Genomic DNA, 19,079 nt, shown 5'->3' with positions numbered 1-19,079 from the left:
CATCTACATAACAATTCTGCCTGGGGCAGCTGGTTTAGTTCCACAGCCTACATCTCTTTTCAGGCTTCCCATAAGACTTCCCCCAAGAGATGAAGACCTTCAAAATGAGATAAGACATGACTCTCTTCTGCAACTCTCTATGCAAGCACTCTGCAATTCTTTGAAGCTCTCCACAGTTCCAGAGGTTTTGCTACAACCTAATCCACAGAAAATACTCAATATGCCTCTATACACTACAAAATTACACCAAACTGTCAGGGAGACAGGCCCAAATCCCTTTATTTCTTTTCCACCTCCTGCTACGAAACTGCAGAGAAAGCCCCTAGGTACTTTTTGTTGCCTAGCTGCTGAAATGTGCAACTTTTGGAAGTGTTCAAGTAGAATCAAGAGGCTTGGACTCACTACGCCAACAAGATCCAGTCCCAATTCGGTAGTCCTTGACTCTCAAAGTTATGAAAGTTTCAAGTTCAGATAAAAATCAAAATGCCTCACCCAGAAATAAACATTTCCAACAAGGGTTGAAAAAAAGGAAGCAAGGAAAGAAAATAATTTCTTCTTCCTATATTTGTAGCAGTGTTTGACTGCAGGGAGGGGGGTGACTGCTAACAGGAATCATGTCCAATCCCTGGCAAAAATGGCCTGTGAAAGACTAGATCTGATATTTATTCATGTGTCCCCCTTCATCATTAGTCCTGAGGCCAGATGACATGCTGACACAGAAAGTGGTCTCCAATCCCTCCCATTTCCTTTTGCAAAACATTCATGAGCAGTGCAAGGTACTCCTACAGAAAACAGAAAATAAAAATAAAATAGCCTAGTACATGTGTGGCAGAAAAAACAAGAATATAAAAAGCTGTATTGACAACTATTCTCATCAATGTATATGTTTACAGCGTATGGCCAAAATTAAAGGAGAATCAAAATAAATGCACCCTGTGTTAAGACTGTTGTGGATTATTATTGATACCACGGCTGGATTATTGTTTATCTCACACTGAACCTACACTGAACAGCAACTTGGAGAACCACCCCCACCCCAGACAGCCACCATCTTTACTTTCCATGGGGGGAAGAGTGGGGGGCAGGAGGAGTGCCCAGTAAGGAAAAGGATGGGATGGGATGGGATGGAAAGGAAAAATAACACGGTCTTTGCACCAACGTTTTCCTCTTGTCCTAGTGAACTCTTTGTCTGGTCGCTGAACATGTTTGTGAGATCAAGGAAAAGAATTCAAACAAAACAAAAGAGTAGGCATCCCAGCCTAATTACAATAGGTGCCCAGCACATTGTAGCGGCAGCAAAGCATGGTCTGAATCTTTCCTTCAAGCATTTGCTCTCCCAGTAGCCCCATAAAACATGCCTCGTACACCTTCTCCTCTGCATTTCTCCAAGGTTTCCCCAAAACGGCCCGCTCTATGTCACTCCTCAGAAAGGAGGACGTGAGGCACGGACACACTGAAACATATGTTGATGGTGACTTCCTCTTATCCTGACAATAATACAGAGAGAGAAATAAATCCCTCCAGCCCACACGCCCACTGGTCAGTCCATTACGCAAAAGGAGCGCTTTCCAGATGAAGGGGAAGAGCGTGCAGGAAGCGTTATTTACGTGCACATTACAGAACCGTATACCACCGCATCTGCATCCTACACAAAGCCCGAGATGGTGCAAGAAGATGCACGCTGAACATGGCACAGACCAGCCGCGGCAACACGGAGCCAAGCCCTCGTCCAATCAGATCCTTGTTAGAAGGTGGACCTCAGGGTCGGGTCTGCCCGATTAGCCTTCCCTATTATGACACCACGCTCAGCCCAACATCCATATCCCACCCGGAGCAAATCTCATTCGAGTGGTTGCTCATCTCTCAAACTGCCGAGCCCTTTCTTTCATCTGCATCCACGCTATTCCTCCCTTAAAAAGCCACCCCAAGGCCTGGGTGCCCCCTTTCCGGCTCGGTTTTTCTTTTTACCTCTTCGCGTTCCTAGAAAGGATTAAATGTTTATCTCTCCAACGCGCAGGCTGAAAAGGCGGAAGGCAAATGCCTCTCCGTGCTACCGCAAGCGCCCGAGGGGCTGCGAAAAGTAAACGCAGAGAGCAACGTGGGGGAAATCGTCGCGAATCGATCGGCCACGATAGTCGAAATCCCAGAAGCGCTCCAACTTACCCAAAATATGACATTGAAGCCAAATATGAAATATTTGATGCAACAACTGACTTCAGGACCCTTGTAATGCTTCCCGGACATCCTCTGGGTTCATGAAGACACTTGCCCCGGCAGCCCGAGTTTGGAGCCCCTGAGCACCGTTGCTCGGAGCAGCACGGCGGGGAGCTGGGGCTCAGGGACGCCGCTCGGGGGCCGCAGCGCAGCGGTCGGGGCTGAGCAGCGCAAGGACCGACCTGCGGAGAGCGGCTCCCGCACGTCCAGCCCCTCGCGCGCCGAGGCCGCCGGAGCCGGGGTGGCCGCGAGCGGGCGGGGAAGCGCGTGCTGCAAGCCCCGACCTTCGCTGGAGCTGGCCCCGAGCACAAGGCGAGCTCCCAAGCCCGTCCGCCAGACGATCCGTCCGTCGGTCAGTCTCCGTGCAAACGCGGCCGCGGCAGATGCTGGAGGAGACGCTCCTCGCCCGCCTGCCGGCTCGCGAGCTCCCTCCCACCCCTCGCTCCGCCCGCCGATCGCTCCGCCCGCGCCGCCCGCAGCTCCGCCCGCCTCCCGCCGCCGGAGCCTCGGCGAGGCGCGCGCGCGCACGGGCTCGGGCTCTCCCGGATGGCGGTGGGACGAAGTACGCGCGCCGCCCCCTCGTTCCAGCGCTCTCCGCTCCTGCTGCTCCCTCCGTCCTCGCCCCTCCTCAGGCCAGCCCGGAGCGCCGCCGACCCGCGAGCACTGCAGCGGGGTAGGTGGGGAGGATGGCCGGGCGGAGGGAGAAGTATGGGTGCCCGGGTAGCACGCCCATTGGGAGCAGCCTGGAGGAGTGACGGGGGTTGATGAGCAGCGGGTCCCCCTCTGCCACCGGCAGCAGCAGGCAGCTTCTGGAGGGACGCGGGGGAAAGGGTCGCTTTGGGGCGACAGTAGGGATCCTGAGTGAGAATCTTCCCCGCGACCCCCGGACGAGCCTCCGTTCTGGGTGTAGCCACACTCACGCCTCCTGCTCCACCACCCGGTTTTGTGGCAATAGAAGACGCCGGGCCACTGAGCCGGAGAGGAAAGGGGTCGTAGACTTTGCAGGGAGCAAAGGGGAAGGATAAGGTGTTAGGGAAGGGGGAGAAAAGAGAGATGGGAAATGGGGGGAGCGAATCGGGAGGGTTGCATAGGAAAGGACCCCGAATCCCAATGCGGCTCCAACCCAACTTCCCCACCTGCGGGAGAAATAGGCTTATCCTAGAAATGGGGACGCGGAAGGAGAGATGGCCCAAAGGAATCCTGACCCGGGATACAATCCTTGCCCTAGGGCCAGTTGCCAACAACAGAAACCCGGATTGCAAATGCTCCCACGAGACGGAATAGTGCCGAAGGAACTTGACTGATCTTAACTCTAAGAAGGAATCCAGCAAGGCGTTCCAGGATGGTCTTCCGGGGAATCCGCATTGAGTTTATAGATCATGAACGGTTAAGCTTTTGACCTCTGAGGAAGGATGGAACGTGCCTGGAAATTATATTGGAGCCCTACCTGAGAAGGTGTGCCCGTTAGTTGTGTATCTGCCTCCCGCCTGGAGCACTTTCATAGGTGCTGACAAGCGGGTACCAGTATTTCATGGAAAAAGAATGAAGAACCGCTCAGAACTGTGTGTAAACATCTGTGGGAATTTTTTTAAGGCTTCAGAAACAAAGCTTCAGAAACAAAGAGATGAGATCAGGAAATTTTTCCAGTACCACCCCGTGTAACCTGGTACTGGGCACAGAAATCTGCATGTTTCCTAAGCTCTCACATGATACTTAAGTATGCTTGAGAACCTTTGTCCTAGGGCTTCCCTGGTTAACTACTTCTCACTTTTCTCAAAAACTAGCTAGCTTGTTGACAACCTGTTACGTGGAGGAGCAAGAAGTTACTTCTTGCAATAAATCGCACTTAAGTAGACTTGGCCTTGAGAGGAATTGGGGCTATATTGAGGCCACAGGTAGGAGCCAGGGTCCCCACAAAGGTGGAAGAACCAGGAGATTCTAGAATTATGACACTGGTTAACAGTGACTTGAGCCGTTTGGATGAAATAACCCTCAAAAGTGTCCTCCACCCACCCAAAACACACAGCATAGTACTACCACCAATCTGGTGGGCTTGAAAGGTAAAGTCTGCTCTTAGCAGCAGATTCCCTACTAACAGGAAGGCACTGACAAGCTTTACCTAAGCCTACTGGTGCTATATTGTAATTCTTTCTGTGCATAAATAAAACAGTTCCTGCAGATTCCTGGATAAATCAAAGGAAAGGTCTATCTTAAGCTGATATGACACAACTCAGAAAAGGACTAGAAATTAGATCCAGTTGATGACTGAGCTGATCCCTAAGCAGGATTTACCTTTGAAATAAAACTCAACAGAGAAGGGGAAGTTCAGATAACTCACTGGTAATTTGGGGCAGGGGGGCTAGTTGAGTTCTCATTTCATATGTCAAAAGCAAGTCCAAGGAGGATTTATGAGTTAAATGTATTTTTTAAAGCAAACCAGAAAATACTATTTGTTAAACCTCTGGCTAGAAGTCTTCCTCAACTTAGAAGCAATAGAAGGAAATGATCAATGGATATGACTGGGTAATACCTAAAACTTCTATGTGTCAAACATTATTTTAGACAAACCTAAACCAAAAAAAGAAAAGAAGTGACAGCAAATATAAAAAAAAAGTATGAATATCTATAAGTAGGGCTCATACAGCTAAAGTAAAATATAGAATCTCAGTTATTGAGTATAAACAGAAAACAAACAAATCACGTACAAAGACATCAAATAGTAATAATAAATATATGGTGAAAATTAACCTTATAGTAATTAAAGAAATAGATGTTAAAACAAACCAGTGATAAAGATATAGAGATAATAAGCAATGGTTTGCTCATACATTGCAGGTGTCATTATAAAATGATACTGTCCATTCGGAAAGCATTTTGACTATATGTCGTAGGTCAGGGTGCTCCTACATTTTGATTCAGAGGTCCCACTTCTGGGACTCTAGCCAGAGACATACTCCAAAATATGGGGAAAGTTATATGCTGCAAGTTGTATATCACAGCATTATTTATATTGAAGACTAGGCCACAACTTCAAGATGCTAGAGGTAGGGGCTATACCCAACTCCCTGTAGCCACCTGGACCACGATGCTACTTCATGTTTCTCTGCTTTGCACATATTCCTGGTCTCTACCTGAAGGACTCTCCTTGCCCTGTGTCTGTGAGCTGAGCTCTCTTCTCTCACTTATCCTCAACACTTTTGATCAGCATTTTCCAGGCTCCCTCTTTCATCCCCACAAGCCCTCCTACACTCTTCCATTTTGGCCCTTGGAGACTACCTGTAATTAACTCATTTCCCTCCCCGTCTCTTCCATTCTGCTACGTCTCCTTCAAAGGTGTGCACCATTTCCTTTTAATCTTAGAATTACTAGCATCCTGCCAATGTTTCAGGTGCTTGATAAATATTTATTTAAAAATGGATGAATCAGGGACTTCCCTGGTGGTCCAGTGGTTAAGACTGTGGGCTCCCAATGCAGGAGGCATGGGTTCGACCCCCGGTCGGGGAACTAGGATCCAGCATGCCGCATGGCACAGCCAAAAAAAAAAAAAAAAAAAGGATAAATCATTTACTCAAAACTTTTACAGACATTAAGGATGATGATTCTAATCGCTTATATGTGGAATATAGAAAAACGGTACAGATGAACTTATTTGCAAAGCAGAAATAGAGACACAGATGTAGAGACCAAACTTAAGGATACCAAGGGGGAAAGGGAGAGTGGGATGAATTGGGAGATTGGGATTGACATATATACACTAATATGTGTAAAATAGATAACTAATGAGAACTACTGTATAGCACAGGAAACTCTACTTAGTGCTCTGTGGTGACCTAAATCAGAAGGAAATCCAAAAAAAGAGGGGATCTATGTATACATATAACTGATTCACTTTGCTGTACAGTAGAAACTAACACATCGTAAAGCAACTATATGCCAATAAAAATTAATTTTAAAAAAGGATGATGATTATAAAGAGTATGTGGCAATGTGTGAATACATTATAATGTTCAATTTTAATTTTGTGGAAATATCTCAAAGTAATATAAAATATGAAAAAAGCAAGGTGCAAAATAGTATACAGAGTAGGCTACCATCTTGTAAAAAATAATAATAAAGCATGTTGGCAAAGGAGAGTGGAAAATTTATATATGCACATATTTCCTTGTTAATGGGTAGGCTATGTATAGAAGAAAATAAACTGGTAGTAGTGGTTTGAGGGGCAGGGGGCAGACTAGAGGCCTAAAGATATGATGGGAGGGAGGCCTGCTTTATTTTTCAATATATAAAAAATATATATATTTTTTGTTTTCAAAATTTGTACCATGTATATGATATACCTGTTTTGAAAAACAGATCAATCTACAAAATTGTATGCAATTATATGAAAAAAGTTAGGCGTGAATTCTTGACAAATAATGGTTGTTCAGCTGTGGGATTGTGGGTGATTTTGTTTTCACGTTTCTGGTTTCTTTTGTATTTAATGTGGTTATACTGCTTTTACAATGACAAAGATAAAATTATAAATAAAGACATAAACAAATAACTAAGTAATCATTATATTTATTTCAGCACCACCTTTCATGACTCAATAAATTCTGGCCTATTTTAAGGAGGAAAAAAAAGGAGAGTAATTTTCTCCCTGGAGACAGCTACAGCCATCTCCTTTATAAGTCTGAGGTTGAAAAAATGGTTAATAAGTTTAATTACTGAAAAGTTAATCAGCCTTTCAAATGGCAGTAAGAACAAGTAAAGCACATTCTTCTAATAGTTGCCCAAAAGGCAAGATATGACAAGAGCGTTTTAACCTAAGACACCAAATTTAGTGAGCTTGACTCTCTGTATTTCACTCTCCCCACTGACTTTCTGCCTCCCTCCTCTCTCTCTTTCACTGTCTGTCTCTCTGCTCCTCTAGTCCTGTATTTTTCTTTTCCTTCTCTGTGGCCAGCACTGGTGGTTGTCTACCCACCTAATGTTCCAATGTCCCCCCTCTTTTCACAGCCATAGGCCTGGGAAGGTCAGCTTCAATGGGTGAGCCAAACTTGGCTCTTGCCAATGTTCAGTTCAGAAATGGGCATGAGGCTTCCCTGGTGGCGCAGTGGTTGAGAGTCCGCCTGCCGATGCAGGGGACACGGGTTCGTGCCCCGGTCTGGGAAGATCCCACATGCCGCGGAGCGGCTGGGTCCGTGAGCCATGGCCGCTGAGCCTGCGCGTCCGGAGCCTGTGCTCCGCAACGGGAGAGGCCACAACAGTGAGAGCCCTGCGTACCGTAAAAAAAAAAAAAAAAAAAAAGAAAGAAATGGGCATGAGACACAATTCTGACCAATAAGGAGAATCTTCTGGGAGTTTCCTCACATCTAAGAGATGTTTTCTTTTTGGCCTTGGATGTAATTGTGTTTGGATGTGACACCTGAGTCCTCTACAGCCTGACAATAATAAAGACCATACCAAGCATGGCAGAGTGAGAAAGTGAAAAGAACCCAGGCTTCATGCCATCATTGCCTGGCTGACTTCAGCCTATTCAGGACTTCCTGTCACAGGAGAGAACTTGTTAGTTAAGGCACTGTGAGAGAGGTTTTCAGTTTCATGCAGCTCAAAGTATTCTGTTTTAAACACTCTCCTTCTGGCGTTCTCTCCGGACCCTTCGATTTTCTCTTCTTGAATCACCACCAGTGTTTCCACGTTTCTCTCAGTACCACCCTTTTTCTCCTTTTCCCTCCCCTCTCCTCTCTTCCCCAACTGTTCCTGTCCGTCTTCAACAATACAGGGGGAACCTTTAGCACAGTCTGACCAGCTTACACCCACCCCTTTCTCTCACTTTCTCAACCACAAGATGCTTCCCCACCTCCAACCACACTCACACTTCACAGCTGACAGGCCTGGGTGGATCCACGCCAGGCCAGCCCCAGAGTCTGTCTCTCTCCATGTTGGAGTTCCTTAACAAAGGAATCCCTGCATGTGGCTGAAATGGAGGTGATGTTTTTTGGGAGAGCTGAGGGGCCTGTGTTTCCAGGAGGAAGACTCTCACACTCTCTCTGCAGAAAGAGGAAGGAAGCACAAACACCAAGAGAAACAGGGGCAGAGTCTCTGACAACGTGGGCCACACAAACTGTTGTACATTTTGTGCTCTGAAAAGCTTCCGGCCCTGCTAAAGGCTTTCTATTTCTGGATTTCTTCAAGAGGACCCTATCCTTGAGGTTTAAGAGTTTTTAGACAGAATTCTTCCATTGCACCCCATTTTGGCTTTAGCTACTTTGGAGTAGGCATCTCACATTTGCAAATCAAAGAACCTTGATTAAAACAAGTCATTCCATCTCAAATCCATTATCTATTGAGGTCAACTGAAAACATTTTTAATTGGCCATAATATAAATATTTGTTGTAGTTAATGAATCCAATATTGTGCCTACTGTTCTTTCATCAAAAAGTGAGTAAATTAAAATATTACATTTCTCTAAAAAACAAAGGATCCCCCAGAATCAGTATCACCCCGTGCCCCTCTCACCCCACGCCCACACGTACCCATTAAGGAAGTCTAGTTTTCAGGGCCCCAGGAAAAACATAAAAAGAAAGAATATCTGTCTCATAAATATGATTAAACAAGCATATGTAGAACACAGTTGTTTCACTTTTAAAAATCAATTATAATTGCTTGTGTAATAAGATGAATTCTATCTTTTACAAAACATGACAGCACAAGCGTTGATTTTGTTGATGTTGCTGTTTCACCTTCTTTTGGAAATATAACCTCAATTTCCTACTGCTTTGGAAATAGTCAGCGAGGCCTCCCTCTGAATCAAGGTGCCAGGCCCTACCCTCACCTTACCAGGGGCAGATGCATGACACACATTTGGCCAGTCAGAAGTTCCCTTCATGCTACTGCACAGAGGGAGGAAAAGACAAAAACTACCTGGAGTTCATTCATTGCAGCCCCTGGACAAGTCTGAGGCTGCCCTTGGGACCTTCGGGGTCCTCCTGGTTCTTCTGCCCTCCCTCTAGTTCCGTAAACTAGCTTATTTCCTCGAGTAAATTTCCCTTCTGATTAAATCAGCCTGCTTCAATGGCTTAGACCAAAAAATTCCTAATCAACACTTTATGAACTTTTTTTTTATAACTTATTTATTTTTGGCTGCGTTGGGTCTTCGTTGCTGTGCGTGGGCTTTCTCTAGTTGCGGCGAGCGGGGGCTAGTTTTCATTGTGGTGCACGGGCTTCTCATTGCAGTGGCTTCTCCTGTTGCAGAGCACGGGCTCTAGGCACATGGGCTTCAGTAGTTGTGGCATGTGGGCTCAGTATTAGTGGCACGTGGGCTCAGTAGTTGAGGCGCTCAGGCTTAGTTGCTCCGTGGCATGTGGGATCTTCCTGGACTAGGTCTCGAACCCGTGTCCCCTGCATTGGCAGGAGGATTCTCAACCACTGTGCCACCAGGGAAGTCCTAGGTGAACTTCTGAAACTGCACTTTCAGAGAAAAATGTTAACTTTTCTTCTGATTTCCAAAGTAGGATAGCCTTATTATACAATATTTAGAAAATTCAGAAAAAAATTTTAAAGACTCCGACATGACATTTACAAAGAAAACTGTCCATATTTTGATATATTTTCTTCATTAACAAATATTTTTGTATGATTGATCTCATTCGGTAGAGAAAAAAACTTAAACCTACTACATTTTCCATTTGCCAGTGCCCCCAAATAGTGCGGAGAAATCCCCCATCAGAATAGAAACAAGTCCAACTCATTTTCCAGGCTGTGGTTATCAGTCAAGATTCTAACCTCGTTGTCCCGTATCTCTAACCCTTGAGTGTTTTCCTTTTCCACCACGTATCGGTCTTAGTTTCCTTTCTCCTAAGACAAACATCCTTGCTTGCTCCCTTACATTCCTAACTCACTCCTACCTCCAAACAATCTCAAAATTCCATTCCCACCCCACAAACTCCATCCTTCTTTTCATCCATCACCAAATCAAATTATATTGCAGTTAAGCATTTCAACTCCTTATAAAAATCTGCCCCCATTTAACACTAGGGATGCTAATCATATCTAGTAATTTCCTCTTTCACCATTTGGTTTCTTTCACCGTCTAAAAACTTTGCTTCTGTGATATATCTCTTCCCAATGGAACTATAATTGGTGGAACATTGAACTTAATGTCCAGAAGCAGGGAATAGATATTAGCAGATTCATCAGATATCCATTTAGGTTTTATTAGGCAGAATCAATCGATTCAACAACAAATATTTACTGAGCACATCTCCCATTAAGGCACCTGTAGTCATAATTTCTGCCCTAAGACTGAACTGGAAGAAATAGACAGAGGTAAGGACACAGGTCAGAATGGACTAAGTGCTACAATTCCAACGAAGTACAGTGTGATACAGAGTCATAAAAAAACTTCTTCCAGGGCTTCCCTGGTGGCGCAGTGGTTCAGAGTCCGTCTGCCGATGCAGGGGACACGGGTTCGTGCCCCGGTTCGGGAAGATCCCACGTGCCGCGGAGCGGCTGGGCCCATGAACAATGGCCGCTGAGCCTGCGCATCCGGAGCCTGTGCTCCGCAACGGGAGAGGCCACAACAATGAGAGGCCCGCGTACCGCAAAAACTTCTTCCAGTTCTATTTTTCCTTTTCTTTTTTTTTTTTTCTTTTCTGTAGTAGTAGCATTAAGGTGCAACTACTAGGGACAAAAACTAGTTCCATTTATGAAGACTGAATGTCTTATATCTGAATCATTTATTTGAATGAGTCCAGGACTCTGAAAGAATAAGTTTTAAAATTTATAATTAACCACAATGGTATAACCATTGTGGAAAACACTTTGGCAGTTCCTCAAAAAGTTAAACAGAATTAACATATGATTCAGCAATTCCATTCCCAGGTATATACCCAAAAGAAATGAAAGCAGGGAACCAAAGAGATACTTGCTTACCAATGCTCATAGCAGCAGGAGAGCCAAAATGTGGAAATAGCCCAGTGTCCCTCAATAGATGAATGGATAAACAAGATACAGTATATTAATTAATTTATTTATTTTTGCTGTGTTGGGTCTTCGTTTCTGTGCGAGGGCTTTCTCTAGTTGTGGCAAGCAGGGGCCACTCTTCATCGCGGTGCACGGGCCTCTCACTATTGCGGCCTCTCTCGTTGCGGAGCACAGGCTCCAGACGCGCAGGCTCAGTAGTTGTGGCTCACGGGCCCAGTTGCTCCGCGGCATGTGGGATCCTCCCAGACCAGGGCTCAAGCCCTTGTCCCCTGCATTAGCAGGCAGACTCCCAACCACTGCGCCACCAGGGAAGCCCTGATACAGTATATATACAATGGAATATTACTCAGCCTTAAAAAGGAAGGACATTTTGATACATGCTACAGCATGGCTGAATCTTGAAAACATGCTAAGTGAAATAAGACGGACACATACGGACACATATTGTATGATTCTACTTATATGAAGTACCTAAAAAAGGCAAATTCATAGAGACACAAAGTAGAATAGAGATTACTAGGGATTGAGGGGAAAGAGAATGAAGAGTTATTGTTTAATAGATACAGAGTTTCTGTTTGAGATGATGAAAAATTCTGGAAATGAATAGTGGTGATGGTTGCAGAACACTGTGAATACTTAATGCCACTGAACTATATGCTGAGAAATGGTTAAAATGGTAAATTTTATGTTCTATATATTTTAGCACAATAAAAAAGTCTACACTTTTAACAACAAACTGAAGAATAGTTCAAAATATAGAAATAAGTTACTCACTCAAGTCTAAATATGATCAAAATTAAATGTCCAATATATGCATTCTAAGGCTATGAGCTGTGTGTGTCCTCACTTCAGGAAATCTAATAGAAGTGTAAAAATAAACGTAGAGATGATTGCACATAAAAGGATCTGTTTTACAGAGGGATTTATCCAAGCATTCTTTTAAACAAGGAGCTGCCCCTGTAAACGTAACTGTTGGCTAAGTGATCAGGAGCAACACAACAAAGGCTGTTGAGAGCAGAACACCCTCTGGAAAGAGGTATCAGGAAGCTGAGGCTGCTCTCTAGTGCACAGTCTCACACAGGAGACCAGCCACCTGTGTTTCTCTCTTCCCAGAGGAGCTCTGGGCCCTCTCAAGACTTCTAGGAGAATCCAACATAGCTGTGGTGAGCTGGGGATACAGTGGTGAGAAGATTAGCTACCTTCTAAGCTGATGATCTGAGGTTTTATATCAATCACTCAGCAACCTTTTCTATTAGACCACAAACTCCTTGAGGGCAGGGATCAAATTTTTGTGTAGTGTGTTGCCTTGCAAGTATGCCACACGTGCTGGGTGTATAATATTATTTGCTGAATAAATGAGTGAATGAATGAATAACTTTAGTACAAAATGGCAATGGAAGGTCAAACAAAAATAGTTATAAAGCAGCTCTGAAATTCTAATATACAAGAAATCCACTTGAGTCATAAAAGTTCAAATGACACATACAATCTTAGAGAAACACTCCTCAAAGCGTAAAGTGAGCAAAATCTGTGTCCACGCTTATCCTATCTTCTCCTACAAAAGGGACCTATTTTCTACTGTGTTTGTAACTCTGTCTTATACCCAAATGCACCACATTCACTGGGTTCACCATAAATACTGTCAACAGAATGAGTGACAAGGCAAAAAATAGCTTTCAGTACTTTTCATTTTTTACAAATGTGGAAAGCATATTAAACCATCTGCTGATTAAAAATATGCATGTTTTGACTTGCATATGAATCAAATTAACATACATAAATCCAGCACCTCCACATCACTAGATTCACAGCCACAGCCAATAAATTTCTGTGTTTCTTCAAATTCATCAATCCCAGAGTGACATGATTGTTATTAGAAATAAAATACACAGTAATGGTTTAAAACTAAAAGCTAACTTTTGTTTTATTTCAATTCAATGGTCATTTATGCTCTAAAAATAAAAAAGGCACAAGATCATTGGGAATCTAAAATTTTATGCTCATATTTGCTCTATAAATACCTAATATCACCATGGGAAGCTAAAATTTGAGGTATAGAACAGGAACCATCGTCCTTCAATATGATGAATTAGGATTAACCAAAGTACAACATGTTGAACCCTAGCACCTTGCTGCCTTATATAACCCCAGAAATGTGAAAGGTCTCAAGTTGCAGCTTCTAGAACTTCAGGTTCTACCTGCCCCTCTGCTCCCAAGGGTCCGTCACCACCACATTCTCTCCAAGACTAAAATTTATTCAGAAACTTGAAGGATTCTTCCCGAACAATTGCATCGAGGAGATTTAACTGTCATGCTATTTATTTGTACTATGTGCCTTTGTTGAGTTGAGTTGCTAATATTTAGTCATATAATCATGGCTTTAGATGAGATCATGAAAAGCTGGTCCATTTCTTCCCTGGAGCAGGGAAGATTCTCTGGGAAGTGGAGGAATAGTTCTACTAATGGACCTGTCAACACTCCTGGGAGGAAGAACACCTCCAAACTACAAACCTAGGTTGGGCCCAAGACAATTAAGAGGGGGTCAAGGGAATTCCCTAGTGCTCCAGTGGTTGGGACTCTGGGCTTCCACTGCCAGGGGCCAGGTTCGATTAGCTGGTGAGGGAACTAAGATCCCGCAAGCCACCTGGCACAGCCAAAAAAAAAAGAGGGTCAATCGCTGTTACTGAGAGACACCCTGCCCCTTCCTCTTAACTCCTCAGTTCCTCAGGATTCACCACCATCTGGAGTACTGCTCTAGGAGCAAGGATGTAGCCTGGGTAGAATCTCTGGCACCCAGCCTCTCTTTGCACCTGGCTGTTGACATACCTCTGGCAACATATAAATGCCCAGCACTTTGGTCATTGGGTCCTCCCAGGACTGCCGGCACTGAGCCACTGAGGACAATGGAAATCTTTCCAGAGCAGTGTTTTCTAGCCTTGTCTGGTGATGAGAATCATCTAGGGCTATTGTCATAAACACAGATTCCCAGGCCCTTTCCCTAGATGTTCATTTTTAATAGGTCTATACGGGGTCCAGGAATCTGATTATTTAACAAGGGCTCAGGTAATGCTCTTCACCAGGGAATTTAGGGAAATACTGAGTTCAGCACATTCTTCAAAGTGTTCCTTGAGTATCCTGGTAGGAGGGAGTTGCCCTGTGTGGATTCAAGCCTTGTCATCTCTGGATATAATGAAGGTGAGTGTACTTTGTACACTGGGAATTCTCTGATAGCTGCGCTATCATTATGATAATTATATACCTCTAGCCACAGCCCCCGGACAACATGTATAGCTGGGGTAAACGTCTCGTCAGTGTGCAGGGCTAAGGCACCAGCCCTAGTCTCTGCGGATACGGAGTGGCCAAAAGCAGAGGAGGAAGGGAGGAGGAGAAGCAAAGGCTGGAATCTGGAAATTAATACATATGTATTTCAATCCACAGCTGCTCTGGCCGCTGATATAAATTAAAGGAAGAAGGAGGGAGAGTCAGGGAGAAAATGTTAACAGCATGAATTTTCCAGATATTAAGGACTGAATGTGTTAGCTGAATTATTCATTTATTAAACTTTTAATTTTATTTTTTAGTACTACTACGTGAATAAATGTGAGTTGGACTCAGAGACACAGCTCAGTACTAAGATAACCACCTGCACGATGGGTCGCCACGCAAAGTAGCCTGTGAGGTTTAGTCATCCACGTGAGGTGCCACAGCTGGGGAAGAGCCTCCAAGCTGACAGTTTTGCTGCTGACTTACCATAAATTAAAGATGTATCTGTAGTTAGAGCACTGCCTCCCCCATGGACACAAAGACCAGGCCCTTCCTTACAATATTGATGAAGAAAATTTGCAATGATGCCAGAAATGAAAGAAGTGCATATTCTTACAGGATGCTGGGAGATAATTTAGAAATAACAACCACTCTTTTCTGAGACTTGAACAAGAAGTTGTGAGTTAAATAGCAGCCTATAGAATCTGCAGAATAGAAACCTGGCACTAAGAAAAGGACCATCATGCTCCAAGTCTCCTTAAAAAGATGAATGCAGTCTTCTGTGACTGAATATGTTCCTGCATAGTAACAGAGAAATGGACTAGCTTTTCATGATCTCATCTAAAGCCACGATTATACGACTAAATATTAGCAACTCAACTCAACAAAGGCACGTAGTACAAATAAATAGCATGACAGTCAAATTTCCTCGATGCAATTGTTTGGGAAGAATCCTTCAAGTTTCTGAATAAATTTTAGAAGATACAGGACTTCAGAGTTAACGCTCCTCAAAGCCAGAAAGGTACCTTAGCCTCCTTAGAATTTTTGGTTCCTCCTGTTGTGACAAACATTCCCAAGGAGTTGAGTTGCAGCCAGGAGATGGCTTTGGGATAATTAGGAAATACATTAGATGCCAAAAGTATATTAAATGCCCAATACGCCTCAGAGTAGCCTCTTTTGAGAGTCACATAAAATATGCAAGAGACACTTAACCATTCTCATCTTCAATTATAATTCCTTAGGTCTCATCACTTTTTTCCTCAGATACGTATAAAAAAAAGGTTTTTCATGCCCACCCTGCTGACAAAATTTCAACCACTGAAACTTTCCCTTTAAAACTAACAAGGCCTTTTATCTCCCTGAGTTGTCCAGATAACGAGTTTACAGGCCACTCAGAATCACCAGAGAGAGCAGAAACTGGAGCAGTACAGATGAGATCCTCGCAGATAAAGCACATCATTCAGGGCAGTCAGGAGCTGCAGCCTCTTCCCTCACTTAACCTTGTACCATAGCTGCTGTGGGTAATGATTCCCTGCGCACCTTTCTCTGTTGAAATGGAACATGGATTTTTAGGGTGATGTTAGAGGGGGAGACCCTGTGAAGGAAGGAAAACTGTATAAGGACTTAGGAAATCTACCCTAACTCATTTGCCACGTGAGATCAGTTACTTCACTACTCAAAAACCTGTCTCCTTACCTGAAACGGGGGAGGTTAGATCAAACCGGTGGGATAAAGATCTTGATCTGGAAGAATTCTCTAAAGTCCCCGCTTGGGGCGAGTGGGAAAAGTAAGTGGGTTCTAGGCTGTGGTTCTCTCAGAACACTTCTACTTTTCTTTGTTTCCACATTGGTGTTTCATATAAGACTTTCTGAAAGGTATCCCATGCTAAAGAAAGTTTGCAAACCCCTGGACTAAAACAACTGTTTCCTTCCAGCTCTCACACCCTCTGATTCTTTAACATTCAATGATAAGAGGGATGCATGCCTGCTAAAGCAACCAGAAAGCTCTCAGTTAGAGTATTACCTAGATATTGATCGAATCTGCAAATTGAAGAGATGCTTGAAGGATGTGAAAGAGGAAATTTAGAGAAACCCAGATGGCACATCTTATTTCCAGGTTAGGAAGGAGACCTGTATCACTCTTTCTTCCTTCCCTACTTACAGCCAATATCTACCCCTTACTCAGTGGTTCTCAATTCTGACTGTCTAACAGATTAGCCTATAAAATTATTCAGGGATCTGGGCTCCTGAGATTCTGAGTCAACAGATGTAGAGACAGAGTTTTTTCAGCTACTTTATTTTAATTTGGTTTTGTTTTAAGATCCATAGGTCATTTTGGTGTGCAACTAGGACTGAGAATCTCTGCTTGGCTTCAGCTCTCCAACCATCACTAAGATCATTCCCTTAAAAGACATTAATGACCTCCCACAACGTCAGTTATCATTTTTAGGCAGATGACCCCAAACTGAACTCTCAAGAGACATCCATCTTCCATCTCGGTGTTTCAGAAGCTCTTCACTCACCAACCAGTCTTGTCTCGAATATCTATCATTCTGTTAGTGGCCCAGCCCTTCTTCCAGTGTCTAAATCTTCCAGTGACCTGAAGGCATCTTTGATTCCGCCATTCCTGTGCTCCCAGCGTGCTATCTGCACAAACTTAACAAACCTACCCTGTATCTGACCCTAAATCAGATCCCAGCCTCCTATGCCTACTGCCACTCTTCAACCATTCTCCCTTTATGTCTTGTCTATATTGTTTATAGCCACTTACAGAATTCTCATTTTCCCATCTTTACCCTCTTTGATCCATATTAATCTGACTTTGTTAGCCCCTCGTTTAAATAATTACAATGTTTCCCTATGGCCTACCCTTAAAAAAATAAACCCCGTCGGGCTTCCCTGGTGACGCAGTGGTTGAGAGTCTGCCTGCCGATGCAGGGGACGCAGGTTCGTGCCCCGGTCTGGGAAGATCCCACATGCCGCGGAGCGGCTGGGCCCGTGAGCCACGGCCGCTGAGCCTGCGCGTCCGGAGCCCGTGCTCCGCAACGGGAGAGGCCACAGCAGTGAGAGGCCCGCGTACCGCAAAAAAACAATAAAATAAAATAAAATAAAAATAAACCCCTTCACCTTTTAGGTTCCACAGTAGGAACCCAATCTAAGTTTCCAGCCTCATCTTCAATTACATAGCAGCATGAACACAATACACCAACCAAAGAGCATGGCTCTCTCTTCCCTACACATGTCCTTGGCTTTCCTGATTATGTGCCTTCACCCTTAACCACTCTCTCAGCCCAGAAGACCCTCCTCCCCATTCTATGCCACTCCCTTCCTAAAGGCTCTCCACAGTCTCCAAGTGAATCTGAAGCACAACGGAAAACATTGTGCTTGGCCCTCTTTCATGACAGTCATTATATCCTGTCTTGTAGTGTAGTTATCTATGGCCATATCTTATCCTCTTTACTGAGCCATTGCTTCTTCAGAGAATGTCCTGTGAGCCTTGTAGCTATATAGAAAGAGAGTGGACTTTGGAGCCAGACAGCCCTGTGTTGCAATTCCAGCTCTGCCACCCAACAGCTGTTTGAACTGGTTCATATTATTTACCCCTTCCCTGCTTTAGTTTCCCCATCTGTAAAATGGGAATATTAATATGCAGTTCCTAGGATTAGTGTGAAGTTTTAATACCATAGTACAAGTAAGGTGCCTGACACAAGAAAGGCCCTCAAAAAACTGTTCCCATTAGCAAATGTTCCCATTAGCAAATATCAAATGGAGGCTGGATAGGCCTTCATCTATAATGGAAGGTGATATCCTGCTAACCCAGCTTCATGGGAACCTTCCTCTATAGATATTCACCACCTGGTACATTTTACTCATTAAGATGATAACAACGCTACTTTAAATTTTGAGACAAGATTCTGAAGCAGACTATTGGTTTCTTCCCTTTTATCTATTGGCAAATAATAATAAGGGTTGGTAGAAATAGTGAAATGGTTGGTAGACAGGAAAGGGAAGAAAGAGCAGCATGAAAACACTGGATTAAGATATCCAGCAATACATACTGAGAGACATAAAATGGCCACAATTTTGCCAAGCAAATATTATCAACTTGCATTATGCAGTATGTAAAGGAATAAGCCACCATAGTCAGGGGGGTAGAAATCATTAAATAAAAGTATAGTTATTAACATAATACATTAAATCATTACATGAAGTACAAAAAAATTACTTCTATAGATGCTTAAAGTGTATTTGATAAGATTCAACACCAATCCCTACTAACATTATTTTAAGAGTAGAAATAGAAAAAATATTTCTTTAATGTAAGAAAAAGTAAGGGCAGACAGCAGAAGCAAGAAGAACTATAATCCTGCAGCCTGTGGAACAAAAACCACATTCACAGAAAGATAGACAAGATGAAAAGCCAGAGGGCTATGTACCAGATGAAGGAACAAGATAAAATCCCAGAAAAACAACTAAATGAAGTGGAGATAGGCAACCATCCAGAAAAAGAATTCAGAATAGTGATAGTGAAGATGATCCAGGACCGCAGAAAAAGAATGGAGGCAAAGATAGAGAAGATGCAAGAAATGTTTAACAAACACCTAGAAGAATTAAAGAACAAACAAACAGAGATG

At 43.7% G+C, this 19,079-nt stretch overlaps 1 protein-coding gene and 1 long non-coding RNA gene across 3 annotated transcripts in view; one reads left to right on the top strand and one right to left on the bottom strand.

Annotated features, from left to right (window-relative positions):
- Positions 1–2,605, bottom strand: part of TSPAN5 (tetraspanin 5) — a 174,980-nt gene extending 172,375 nt beyond the window's left edge. Inside the window, exon 1 of one of the 2 annotated variants that reach the window (XM_022582398.3) lies at positions 2,164–2,605. In XM_022582398.3, coding sequence (XP_022438106.1) covers positions 2,164–2,244 — 81 coding nt within the window. In that variant the 5' untranslated portion in view covers positions 2,245–2,605. The remainder of the gene's footprint in view (positions 1–2,163) is intronic. The other variant, XM_022582395.3, reaches the window with a different exon arrangement.
- A 71-nt stretch (positions 2,606–2,676) lies between these two features.
- On the top strand, positions 2,677–6,757 carry LOC111179090 (uncharacterized). The gene is made up of 2 exons (XR_002645828.2): positions 2,677–2,887; positions 3,443–6,757. It is a non-coding gene; the product is annotated as an uncharacterized LOC111179090 (long non-coding RNA).
- Positions 6,758–19,079: the final 12,322 nt, after the last annotated feature.

Source organism: Delphinapterus leucas, chromosome 5 (genome assembly GCF_059928025.1).
Source record: "Delphinapterus leucas isolate spDelLeu-1000000601 "Yukka" chromosome 5, BTC_Dleu_Yukka2, whole genome shotgun sequence".
Classification (NCBI taxonomy): domain Eukaryota; kingdom Metazoa; phylum Chordata; class Mammalia; order Artiodactyla; family Monodontidae; genus Delphinapterus; species Delphinapterus leucas.
This window is presented reverse-complemented; position numbering and strand designations above follow the sequence as displayed.